This window comes from Morone saxatilis, unplaced genomic scaffold, assembly GCF_004916995.1.
Source record: "Morone saxatilis isolate NCDOM2014 unplaced genomic scaffold, NCSU_SB_2.0 Contig9, whole genome shotgun sequence".
Lineage (NCBI taxonomy): Eukaryota > Metazoa > Chordata > Actinopteri > Moronidae > Morone > Morone saxatilis.
In genome coordinates, this window is record NW_023340268.1 from 4,672,557 (window position 1) to 4,686,363 (window position 13,807).

A 13,807-nucleotide genomic window follows, 5' to 3' on the forward strand; every position below is an offset into this window, starting at 1 on the left:
CTGTCCTGTCCAATAAAAAAAGGCAAAAAGCCCCCCCAAAAATGTATAAACCACCAAAAACAACAAGGTGGATGTGAGGAATGAGGAATGTCATGTGTGCCATGTGATATGTTACACCTTTCAACATGTGTGAGAGACAAATTAACTTTTGCTCTTGCTTTCCCCCCCCAGGCTTTTTCAGCTACCGTTTCACTACACCCGGTGTATATTACTACAGCAGTGGCTACATCGATGATGCCAACGCCTTCCTGCTGCAGGGAGTTGTGAAAGTCCAGCCTCGGGAGGAGAAAAGCAGCAAGATCTCTGTCAGTGTGGGAGGCATGGAGGCCAGATACGTGACTGCAGGTAAATGTACAAATGTGGATATGATGCTGTCAACCAGCAGCTTGATCCTCCAGTAAAAAAGTTCCTTCAGTTCCTTCAGTAGAATAAAGTTTATCTTTCACATTTTTAGATAGAAAGGACAAAACTACAGTTGAGATCCAAGTCAAGTTTGCAAATAATCAATGGATTAAACTGTCTCCCCTTCAGGTTCCAGTCGTGTCTCCAGAGCCACCGCACAGTGCGTCGCCTCCTCACAGTGCCAACAGACCAATGAGACTTCAGACGGCCTTTCCTTCAGCGCCTCCGCCTGCTCCACGCCCACGGTCCACTCCATCTCTCCCAACCAGGGGTCGTACCACCAGGTCATCCACATTCAGGGCAGTGCCTTCAGTGACATTGCCTGCGCTAATGAGGTTAGCAGCATTTCTATGGCTCATATGTAAATAGATTTTAAATTTAAAATGTATTGAAATGTTGACTGACTGGTGTCTCTGCGTCCTGTAGGTGACAGTGGGAGATCAGCCCTGTCAGGTGATCAACAGCTCTCACTCTGAGATTTACTGTCAGCTCAGCGACAAGAGCGAACTTCCCATCGGTGTCGCTCACCCTGTAGCCGTCAGAGTCAACAACTTTGGCAGCGCCATCATCGCCGTCCAAGACGAGCTCGCCCGTCGTTTTGTGGTTCTGCCTGTGGTGAATTCAGTCTTTCCCCCTATTGGCAGCCCCACAGGCTACACGCGGGTCCTCATCTACGGCTCTGGTTTCTCTGAAGGACAAGTGACTGTAGCCAGCGAGCCATGCACTGTTGTGTCAGTCAATTACACTTGTATCACCTGTGACACTTCTGCTTCTCAGCCTCACACTGGCGATGTCGTCTTCCAGATGGGCAGGATCCCAAGCTCTTGCCACTCAAACTGCTCCTTCGTGTACTCCTCCGTCACTCCCACGGTCACCGGTATTTCCCCTGAGAGCATCAGCGATTTAACCACCGTCACCATCTCGGGCTCAGGGTTTGGCAGCCGTGTGGATGACCTGGCAGTGTTTGCCAGCACCATACAGCTGAATGTCACCGCCGTAACTGATGGCAACATTTCACTAAGAGTTAGCGCTCTGCCTGCGGGCGACCATCCAGTCATAGTGATTGTGAGAAGTAAAGGCCTCGCATCCGGTCCTGTAACCCTAAGCAGCCAAGCCCAAGCTGGCCTCAACCCTGACACGGGCAGTCTGGCAGGAGGAACCTCTCTCATCTTCACTGGAAACGGTTTCGCTCCAGGGAACACCAGCGTGACGGTCGATGGCCAACCCTGCGAGATTCAGGAGGTGACACCGGGTCAGCTGCGCTGTCTGACGCCTCCTCACAGCGCGGGGTTGGTGACCGTCAACATCCAGGTCTTTTCGGTGCAGTATCCTCCTCTCAACTTCACCTACTCTGCAGCCAACACTCCTGTCATCAGCTCCATCAGCCCCACCACTGGTAATTATGGTCTTATACCTCCTGTAGTCATAGTAACATGTTATTCTCAGCTTGTGCACAAAGAAAGAAACTTTTTTTCTAGATGGAAACATTTTTATGTAACCCTATAACTTCAGTTCAGATTCACTGTATTATGTTCATATTATATCCATCCAGTGCTGTGTAACCTTTTCTCTCATTACCTCATCTTCCTCTCTGTTTATTTCCCACAGGGCCGAGCGGGGCAGTCGTCACACTGACAGGTTCAGGATTTGGCACCGACTCTCAGCAAGTCTCCGTCACCATAAACCACGTCCCCTGCAATGTGTCCTCAGTGTCCGACACACAGGTCCAGTGCACTGCAGGGGACAACCCAGGGGGGGCGTACCCAGTCATGCTGCAGCACCAGGTCAAAGGTCAAGCCCAGTCAAATGTCACGTTCATGTACGAGCTGACCCTGAGTGGCGTGCAGCCCAACGAGGGTAAGCAGAGACGGTCTAAATAATCCACTGCACTGTTCTTTTAGTATGCCTTCATATTCTTGTTATTTTATACTCAGAGTAGGGTAACACACACAGAATATAGTATCACCCAGGATAGGTAATAAAGGTTTAAAGGTAAATGCAGCCATATTGCTGTAGGTCAAGTTTTTAAATTATCTTACTAAATAAGTTCTTTCCACCTCACCTGTGATTCAGGCAGTTTTGGCGGTGGCGCGCTGCTGTTCGTGCAGGGTTCTGGGTTTGACCCGCACAACTCCACTGTGATGATCTGCGGGGAGGAGTGCAAAGTTGACAGAGAAATGTCGACATCAAGCCGTCTGTACTGCGAGTCTCCTTTCAACAATGGTACGTTTACTTTATTTCACCAGGATGATCCACTCAGACCTCAGTCATCCTCTGTCCAAAGTAACAGGAGGATTCAAAACTTAAACTGTCAGCTTCAGTATTTTTGAATGACAAAAAGAGATGATGATTTTGATACTCTGATTCACCTTTAGTTATTACGGTTTCATGTTGTTCAAATTAACATTTAATCTGTATGTTTGTTGAACGTTAATATTCTGCCAAAGCTTGAATTAATACACATCAGTTAAGGATGTGAAGGACAGACCTGCTGTGTGCTGTAAAGATGCAAATACAACATAACTTTACATTAAGTGTCAGGGCTCTATCAGGGAAATTAAACCTGATTGTTGTTGGTTTTTTTATTTTCTTTATTTAAAGTAGGTTAGTACATTAACAACACAGCATTTTCATTTTTTCCTCTACCTTAAAACTGCCATTATTACGGGAAGCACAATGACTAATTTCATCACTTCTGGAGCTAAAGATGCATATTTGTTTCTGACAAGCACCATTTGAGTTATTTCGCCTGTGAGAAAGAGGGCGCTCATCTTCTAACCAACAGCTGTCCATGAAAGGTTTAAAGCATTTTTGAAGTTCTTTTTTTAAAGAATGTGGGCCTACTGGTTCGTATTTTTAGTTCCAGGATCACTATAACAAACCAATCCTGTTTTAGTTGAACTTGAAATGCTTTAATGGAGACTTCTGTCTGCGAGAAATGTTGTTGGCCTTTAATCACACAAAAAATGACAGACATATCAGATAAGACAATAACCTGTCACGGACGATGAAACATCTTAACATGCTTGATTTTTCCGAGCACGCATCTTGATTGTTCCCGTTCCTTTTATCGTTTGTCTGCTGTTGCATATGGGTGTGCTGTCTACTCTCAGGCACTCAGTCGGAGGTGAGCTGTACGGTTGCTGTCATTAACCAGCTGGATGCCGTCAACATATCAAATGGCTTTGCCTACAAATCTCAGTTGACTCCGGTGATCACTGAGGTTTCTCCACGCAGAGGAGGCACTGCTGGAGGCACCCGGCTCACAATCACCGGCTCCGGTTTCAGGTGAAGTAAAGGAGGAGACTGCAGTGTACAGATGACACAATGGATGAGACACACCCAGATTATGGACCACTGGTTGAGAATCAAATGCTCAACTTACAAAATACAATTGCTTTTATTTCACAAGACGTCTTTGCTTTTGTTTGGTTTGAGAAATTTTCTCAGTTTTGGCATGTAGTGGTTTCCAAACATGAACATATACTCTGTTTATTTTACACATAACAAACAATATCAGTATTTCCACATGTGTTCATTATCAACAACAATCAGTATAAGTGCCGAGAATAAAGCCTCAATGTACAGTTTTATATATACGCATCCAAAATAGTTAAAAAACACATTAACAACACATTATAATGAACAGTGTGGTTCACTTAATGTATCATATAGTTTGAATAGTTACTATATCGAGATGCCACGGAAAGACATAAATTATATATATAATAATAACAAAACATAAGTAACACAAAGACTCTCGTATCTCATATTTTGTAATTTTGATATAATTTAATATACAATAGTATTATATTATAATAAATTGCAACATGAGATTGAACTATACATTATAGTATAGAGGTATATTATGTACAGTCGGTAGTTTATTGTATCTTTTATACATTCCACTCTATGATATTATATTATATTTTATTATATTATATTATAGTATATTGTTTCATAATATAGATCTTGATTATATTTCATGTGATTCTATTATTTTTTCATATATAAAAGTATAATAAACCACTTAAATATTAACATAGCTACACCTTAACACAGATTAATATATATATATATATATATATATATAAATTACATTGAATTAAAATAAATGTGATTAATAACAATTTAGTTTTGTAGAATGATATGATATGGTTAAAGTAAGATATATTCTATTCTATTTTATTTTATTAAATTGTATTATATTAAAGTATATCACATATGATATATTATACTATGCCATGGCATTATGTTATTGTATATTTATTATATTCTGTTTTATTATATACATATATAATATATATGTCACAATACAATGTATTATCTAAGTTAATATTTTAATGTCATCACATTCACTCATTACCTTACAGCACTAACATGAATGAAGTGAACGTGACAATCGCGGGGTCTGTGTGTGATGTTCAGTCCACCAACAACACACACATCATCTGTGTGACAAACGCTCAGCGACAGTCTCAGGAAACCAAAGTCAGAGTCAGCATCGGAGACAGAGGTATCGCCAAGATGGTGAGAGAGGACAGTCCGACCTAACAACATAATAATCAGACTGATATCGTCACATGGTTGTCTACATACAGTATTTGTCTCTTTCTTTAGGATGACGCAGATTTCTTCTACATTGACGTGTGGTCATCCAGGTTCACGTGGGGTGGTCTGTCTCCACCCGAGAAGGGCTCGTTTGCTGTCATCACTAAAGGCCAGACCATCCTGCTGGACTCCAGCACCCCTGTGCTGAAAATGCTCCTTATTCAAGGTGCAAACAGTATTTTATTATGGATATTTGTAATGATACAGAGAAGGTTTTTTTAGATTAATTTATGTTTTGCATCCTTTATTTCTCTTTTTTTCTAATCTTCCTGTTACTTATAGTTATAGAATCACTATAGAAGTTGTTGATTTTTTTTTTTTTTTTACTCACATAATTGCTCAGTACAAGAACATAAAACACATTTTTCCAACAGTATTTAGTTTGTAACTTGCTGTTTCTTTGTGCTCAGGAGGGACGTTGGTGTTTGATGAAGCGGACATCGAGCTGCAGGCAGAAAACATCCTGATCACAGACGGCGGGCGGCTTCAGATCGGCCAGGAGGGGGCGCCATTCCAGCACAAAGCCATCATCACACTTCATGGAAACCTGCGCTCACCTGAACTCCCCGTTTATGGAACCAAGACGCTGGCTGTCAGAGAGGGAGTGCTGGACATGCATGGTATGAACACAAACATATTCAAATAGATGAGAAGATCAATACGCTAAATGCAATGCTAAATAAACATTATTTCCCAAAATGTTAAACTATTACTTTAAACATGCTACTACATGGTCTCTGTTAACATTTACTGCGGGGCATAAAACATCAAACAGCATGTTGCTGTCAAACACTTCCCTATAGTATAATTAATGCAGGGGTGAGAAGTATAAAGTATAGTTATAGGAAAAGCTTTTACTTTTTACTCAGTATAACACAATATATTTTAGAGACAGCTGTTGTTACTCGTTATTTTGCACATTTAGCTTTTTTGATTTTATTGATTACCTCCTAAAACATTGCTCTGTGAAAAAATCCCACTGCTATTAAGTCTTTTTAGTGTCCTTGAAGTTTTTTTTTTCCTATGAAAAGTGAAAAAATCTGCCAGTGTAAATATGCAAACTTATTTTTAATGCAAATCAAACAAAAACATTTTCTGCCTTATTCTTTCTCATTTCTGTAACATCTTTAAATTTAAAATAATGTTCTTCGATACAAGATACAGAAAGAAATATAGACATTCCTTCACAAGATTGAAGTTCTTGAATATTAAACTGCCCAAAACTTAATAGTTATAATAGATAATAGATAAAATCAGCTCCACCTCAACCAACTATATAATAATCCTCTAATATAACACTATTACATTTAAATTAATACTTGTACATTTGTTACTTTAAGAAAATGTTGCTGATATAATTTCTGTACTTTTACTTCAATAAGGTTAGTAATTAAGAATTTTATTGTTATATTAATACTTTTACTTCAGTAAAGGATGAGACATCTTTCACCACTGAATTATAGTCGTCTCCGTTAAACTTCACGCAACAGCAGACTGAGATAGTCGTGACCCAAATATTAAACAAAAAACTCATCACGTCATTATGTCACAAAATGGTAAGCTGACAGAGTAATTTGAGTCATGTGTCCTGGAGGGATGTTAATATTAGTGACACCTCACCTTCAACTCCTCAGGTATAAATCATTGTTGACAACCTGTTTCTCCAGGTATTCCAGTTCCTGTCCCCTGGACCCACTTGGCCCAGACAGCGACCAGTGGCTCCTCCACAGTGACCCTGATGAAGGCAGTGACGTGGAAAGTTGGAGATGAAATCGTCATTGCTTCTACCGGCCACAGGTACAGCTAAGTCTCGAATTTATACCCGTCTATGCATAAAAAGTTATTGCCACAGTTATTGAAAATACAGTGATAACCTTGATAGCTAAGATAAGACATCTTCCCTTAACGTATAAAACGTATTATGCAATAGAATCAGCATGCAAAAATCAAACTGCAGTGTCTGCACTCTGTAAGCTGGTGACATATTCTTTGGTACAACCAATTTACCCTTTACTTTTTCCTGTTTCCTGTATGTGAAAAATCCATTTTGATGCTCCAACATAGTTAATTGAGTTTGTTATGGGGCATATATAAGGCAGTAGCTAAATAAATAGGTAAGGTAGTCACACTAAAAGGTAATTAGCTTTTATGATTTCATGTGGTTAAGCTTTTAAATCAAGCATTTAAATTAATTTAGCTCATTAAATCAAATGGGCAAGAAAGCTGAAGCATTCAGTGACCTTTATATTGATTTTTTTTAGGTTTTATGTAAAGTTAGTGACAATTATTAGTATCTAATCAGCCTAAAATCGCATAAAATTAAGGTTTTATAAATTGAACATGTTACACTGAGAGCGTTCAGGGATTGAGTACATGAACACAAAAACCTCAAACCTCACACACCTCTAGGCTGATGTGTGACAGGTTGTTTCATAACACTGTGTGTGAGGTAGAATAACCCCTGAAGAGGAAATGTGAGGATTATACCTGACATTAACCAAATCCTGTTAAGTAACCAAGTTATGTAAAGTTTAAAGTCCTTTAAAGATCCCCTCCAGACATTTAATATGACTTATACAAATAGGCTGCTTAGAACAATAATGTGATATGTTTTTTTCTGCTAAATATTTAGCATATTATACATATTTATACATACATATTACTGTGTATTATATATATATATAATATATCTCTATATATATTATAGATTGACATGGATCACACTAAGTTATGGAGCTGCTGGTAGAAATCATTAATTTCTGTTTCCAGGCACAGCCAGAGAGAGAACGAGGTGAGGAAGATCGTCACTGTGTCGGCTGATGGAAAGACTCTAACCCTGAACGAACCCCTCACGTACACTCACCTCGGGGTGACCGTCACGCTGCCTGATGGCACCGTGTTTGAGGGCCGAGCTGAGGTGGGTGTCCTCACCAGGAACATCGTGGTACGAGGTTCCCAAAACCAAGAATGGAACGACAAGATCGAAGCCTGCCCTGAAGGCTTTAACACAGGTACTGTGTTTTAGTGGATGATTTTTACACTAAATGCTGTGTTAAAGTAGAGAATAAGCTCGTTAAGATCTCTACTGTCAAGTGAAATCCCTGACAACAACTTCAGATTTACCAACATGTATTCTACATATTTTCTAGTTGGTTTAGAGAGAGCTTATTACATTATTTTTTCTTGCTGTAGACTGGTCTGTTAGTTGAACTTGTCATCCTCTCAAATGTGAAGTGGTGTTACTGCTGTGTCTTTAGGTGAAGGCTGCAACTAAACATTATTATCATTATTGATTAACCTGCTAGTCTCCCAGAGCCCGAGGTGACTAAAACCAAGCACAACAAACAAATAATCACATTTTAACATCTAGAAATTTTTGCTTTAAAATCAAGTAATTAATCACTAATTGTTTCAGCTCAACTAAACAAGCAGGGATTTGCACTGAATAGTACTGTAAGCCTTTCTGAATCAAATTAACAGTGTGCAATCTAACAAGGACACAAAACAGTATACTAAAAAAAACATGATAGGCTTGACCCCCACTGTACACTCCGAGCATCATTTGGATGCAGTATTAACCTCTTTGTGTTTCTGTGCTGTAGGTGAATTCACCACCCAAACCTGTTTCCAAGGAAGGTTTGGAGAGGAGGTCGGCAGTGATCAGTTTGGAGGCTGCATCATGTTCCACGCTCCCAGACCAAATGAGAATCTTGCAATCGGCAGACTGGAATATGTTGAGGTGAAATGCTTAAAACTTTCTGTGCTTAAACATGTTGCTTTAACTTATTCTTTACAGTTAATTATATTTTTCAGTACTCCTGTTTTTCCTGGATTGCTGCATTCTCACAATCTAATACGTTTTTAATTAAATTTTGTTTCTTAGTGTATTAAAAAGAATATAAATGATTAACTTTAAAGGCTTTATGCTTTTATGCCACAGGTCTTCCATGCAGGACAGGCCTTTAGACTGGGACGTTATCCCATCCACTGGCATCTGATGGGAGACATCAACTACAAGTCATATGTTAGGGGTTGTGCAATCCATCAGACCTTCAACAGGGCCGTAACCATCCACAACACCCACAAGCTGCTTGTGGAGCACAACGTGATCTACAACATCATGGGCGGGGCCTTCTTCATCGAAGACGGCATTGAGACGGAGAACATCCTGCAGTACAATCTGGCTGTGTTTGTCAAACAAAGCACCAGCCTGCTGAACGATGACGTCACTCCTGCCGCCTACTGGGTCACCAATGCCAACAACATCATCCGCCACAACGCCGCAGCAGGAGGCACCCACTTCGGCTTCTGGTACCGCATGCACGAGCACCCCGATGGCCCGTCCTATGACGCAAACATCTGCCAGAAGAGGGTTCCCCTGGGTGAGTTTTACAACAACACCGTGCACTCTCAGGGCTGGTTCGGCCTGTGGATCTTCCAAGACTTTTTCCCCATGCAGAATGGGCGCTGCAACTCCAAAACCCCCGAGCCTGCTGTCTTCCGCTCCCTCACCACCTGGAACTGCGAGAAAGGTGCTGAGTGGGTCAACGTGGGTGCCGTGCAGTTCAACAGCTTTGTCATGGTCAACAATGAAAAAGCCGGCATTGAAGCCAAGCGCATCATGCAGTGGGCTGTGAGCAGATTTGGAGAGGACGGAGGGGCGACGGTGTCCAACAGCACCATTGTGGGACACGTGGATGAGCTCGGACTGGGCGATAACTACTGCACGCTCCGAGGTATCATCGCGCCACTGGACGATGGCCTGAGTGTCCTTAACACCAAGTTCATCAACTTCGACCGCAGCTCTTGCGCAGCCATCGGGGTAGCTAAAATCGACGGGACGTGTGTGGATCGGTGTGGTGGCTGGGCTGTCAGGTTTAGTGGTATCCAGTACGAAAACTCACCCAACAAGGCCGGCTTGAGGTGGGAGCATGAGGTGCAGCTGGTGGACACTGATGGCTCCCTCACAGGTACGAAGTCTGTGTTTATACGTACTTCAAATAGAGCAGGCCTGGACCGTACTCATTATACACACTGTTCCAAATTACATCTCAAGCCATGTCAGGCATCACCATAATCCTTATTCTCCATCCCTGCATCCAACTAAAGTCTGTAACCCATGTTTTTTTCCTTGTTTGCAGGAGACATCAACCACAAAGTTGTGCCTATGAGCGCCTTGCTGGACCCTGATCACTGTTCCCAGAGTGGCGAGTGGAGCGTGGGTTTCCCTGGTGCTGTGTGCGACCACACCGTTGAGTTCCATCGTGTGTCATTCAACAATCCCACGCCAACCTCTCTGTTGGCCAAGGATGTCATCTTAACCAACTCACATGGTATTAAAATACAGACTTTTTGAATGTAATCTGTAACCTTTACTGATCTCTACTGGTGATTAGTGGGAAATGCCAGACAAACAGCCAAAAACTCAGCATGAATAATGCATTAATATTGATCAAAAATAACATGTAACACAAACAATGTGTTCAATTGCATAAAATGGAGGCATGACAAAGGATAAAAACAACAGAAGTTAGTAAACATACACTGTAACATTACAGGCTTAAATGAAAGATGTGACATGGCGATTTAATTCTGTTACTCATTTTACAAATAATAATTAGGATCACAGATACTTTTTAGGTATTTTTTTACAATTTGTAATATCTCATTCTAATTAATATAATTTCATAAAATATATGGTAACACTGTACTTGAACCCCCTATTTAGCATTTTTAAGCAGTGTATAAACATTTAATAAATTGTTTAAAACACACTGTAATTTTGTTGTAAGAAAAATTAAGTGTTTATTTATAGGGGTGCACGATATGGATAGTAGTTGTGCATCCTTATTTATTTATGTATCTCCTGTGGATACCCATAAGCTGCAAGAAGCTGATGTATAAACAATTAATAAATGACAATATAGTAAAAAGAAAACCTGTAAATACTTTTAATAAAGTTTTAAAATTTTCCGATATTGTCTTTTAACAAAAAAAAGTGTTACCAAATATATTAACATATCTGCTGTAATATAAACCTTCCTTGTCTGTGATTTATATTGTTAGTGTTGCTTTTAATTGCACTGTCACAGGCTCCAGTGCGGTTCCCTATTTGAAGAAGAGAATGACTCATAAGTATGGCTGGATGGCCATGCTACCCTCCGGACAGACCTACAACTGGTACTTTGCCAACATGGACCACGTCACCAACATCACATATGATGCTAAATTCTACGGCTTCAAGGTAAACGAGAGATTCATCACATCGTAGTATAATATAAGCAAATAATAATGATAATGAACACTTTGAAACCAGCTTTCTGGCTATTTGCACTGTCTTGTGTTTTTCACCCCCACACAGCCAGATCAATATGTGATCATCAACCACAACTTAACCCAGAGTCCAGACAGATTCCGCATCATCGATGAGAGGAACGGCTCGGTGACGCCGCTGAGCTTCAGCAATAACAATAACGGAGACTGGTACTTCGACAACAGCACCAACAACCTCTACTACATCAGTAAGACACACTCTAATATGCGTCTATTGATTTTAATGCTCATTTTTATGATTGATTAATCCTGTTGTCAAAGTTGTTCATTGAGCAAAAATGCCTGATTGAAGCTTCTCAAATGTGAGGATTTGCTGTTTTTCTCCGTTTTTATTAGTGAATTAGAACTTCTTTGGGTTTTGGACTGTTGGTCAGACAAAACAAGAACTAATGATGGGCAATTTTCACTATTATTTTGTCATTTTATAAACAAAAAAAATAACAGATTAAAAATAAATGACTTTGTGATTTGGCATCATGACTGTTGACTGTATATGACACAATCAGGGAGTTTTTCTTTAAAAAGTGGAAACTGTTTAATCTGATATACATTTTTTGTCTTTTTTTTACATTATATACAGTATAATGCTTAAAATAAATTAACATAAACACTAGTTAAACCTGTCTCATTATCACCATTATTGTTTATTAGCCACATCTTAAATCACAGTAATTGATTAATTCATTCGTTTGACATTGTTCTGTGTCTGCAGTTTCTGGGAAGACCAACCAGCGGCGGCGGCGTGCCAGCGTTGACCGCTCCATGACTGACTCTGAGGTGAACTTGAGGGTCTACCGCTGCTTCTACACCGACTGCCTCACACCGACGCCACCGCCTCCAGCCACACTCGCCCCCTTGCCCTCCGGCCGACCTGAGGACTTCATGTACGTTTAACCCCCACTGCCACATGTTATCCATGACCAGAAAACTAATTCAAACTCACAAGCTATAGTAACTTCAGCTCATGTGATTCCGCCACTTACTCTCTTACTCACATACAACTACGATGTAAAGAAGAAATGTACTCATTAAGCTGAATGGCTCATTTCACAGTGTTACAACGTTAAATATATTATAGGGTTATTATTACTGATTCATTAACGTGTAAGCAGCATTTTTGTAGTGTGTGGTTTTAAATGCTTTATTATTTGTTGGGTAGTTAAATCTGCTAAAAAAAAAAAAAACTCCAAACTTATAAAACATATCTGCCTATAAATACATTTTAGGCCTTCTTTTGCAGCATGGACTAAATATTTCAACCTGTTAATTTAAATGTTTCAAAAATGTTCCAGAAATGATCGGCAGTGTCGGCAGGTCGTGGGACTAAAACTACTACCACTACTACTTTTTATAGAAAATAAAACTTAAAGTCTAGATTAAATTGGCTTAATAAGAGGGAGATTTGTTTCACTGCAACAGTAAATATAGTTTTAAAAGCAGCATATTGACATGTTTTGTATTGAAAATAATCAGGAAAATATGAAAAGTAACCAGAATCTACAGTTGTCAGAAAGTGTGGTAAAAAGTACAATATTCTTCTCTGAAATGTTGTGTAGTGCTTTTATACAAACTTTATTATCTATTAAAAACATACATAGAACCCAACTACTAACTCAACCTCTTAAACACAGTCAGTGTTGATTTGAAGTGGGTTACTACTAGACAAAAGAGAAGTCACAAGATATTTGAATAGTTATTTTGTTGACTCTGGTTTATCCTTCCTAAAGTTAAAATGTCCTTTTTTGTGTGTGTGTTTCTCTGCAGTTCGTGGTCTAATGCCTCGTTCTGGACAAGTTCAGCTGAAAATAACTTCACTGCGCCAAAAGAGGGCGCTGATGTGGTCATCCCATCAGGTAATATCTGAGAAAAACACAAAAAATAATGAATAAACCAAAGAAAAGACAACTGATGGGAACATTTTCATCATGCATCTTCTCTTACATATGAGTTTTTCCACTTTATGTCTGATTCCTTCACTATAAGATGAGAAAACAATTTGATTATAAAAGGATATTCAGTTTGAACTGGACTTTATGGCAATATACTGTTGTTATAATACCTTTGTGTCACCGTCAAACCACAGGAAAGTGGGTCATTTTGGACAGCAACACTCCGCCCCTCAACAAGCTGACTATCATTGGAGTCCTAGAGATCCCCGACATCAACGTCACATCCAGCAGACAGGCTCGGGCTGCAGCTGAATACAGGACTGTGGTGATAGACGCTGTCTACATCTCCATCCAGGTTAGTGCAATCAAAAATCTCTCTGATTTCTATGATTATCCAGATTATCACTTTAAAATAATTCACGTTGGTGCCGGTTAGCTCCGTGGGTAGAGCTGGCGACCCGTGTACCGAGGCTCAGCCCTTGCTGCAGCGGCCCAGGGTTCGAATCCGACCTGTGGCCCTTTGCTGCGTGTCATCCCCTCTCTCTCTGCCCCCCTTTCCTGTCTGTCTTCAG

At 40.1% G+C, this 13,807-nt stretch overlaps 1 protein-coding gene across 1 annotated transcript in view; it reads left to right on the forward strand.

The window, feature by feature from the left end:
* Positions 1–13,807, forward strand: part of pkhd1l1.1 (PKHD1 like 1, tandem duplicate 1) — a 40,062-nt gene that overhangs the window by 19,746 nt on the left and 6,509 nt on the right. The window contains exons 36-54 of the mRNA XM_035681904.1: positions 172–345; positions 532–737; positions 829–1,798; positions 2,011–2,259; positions 2,476–2,625; positions 3,516–3,690; positions 4,776–4,932; positions 5,023–5,179; positions 5,424–5,633; positions 6,681–6,810; positions 7,783–8,024; positions 8,616–8,752; positions 8,954–9,983; positions 10,155–10,346; positions 11,106–11,257; positions 11,375–11,534; positions 12,059–12,230; positions 13,111–13,199; positions 13,430–13,590. Coding sequence (XP_035537797.1) covers positions 172–345; positions 532–737; positions 829–1,798; positions 2,011–2,259; positions 2,476–2,625; positions 3,516–3,690; positions 4,776–4,932; positions 5,023–5,179; positions 5,424–5,633; positions 6,681–6,810; positions 7,783–8,024; positions 8,616–8,752; positions 8,954–9,983; positions 10,155–10,346; positions 11,106–11,257; positions 11,375–11,534; positions 12,059–12,230; positions 13,111–13,199; positions 13,430–13,590 — 4,913 coding nt within the window. The remainder of the gene's footprint in view (positions 1–171; positions 346–531; positions 738–828; positions 1,799–2,010; positions 2,260–2,475; positions 2,626–3,515; positions 3,691–4,775; positions 4,933–5,022; positions 5,180–5,423; positions 5,634–6,680; positions 6,811–7,782; positions 8,025–8,615; positions 8,753–8,953; positions 9,984–10,154; positions 10,347–11,105; positions 11,258–11,374; positions 11,535–12,058; positions 12,231–13,110; positions 13,200–13,429; positions 13,591–13,807) is intronic.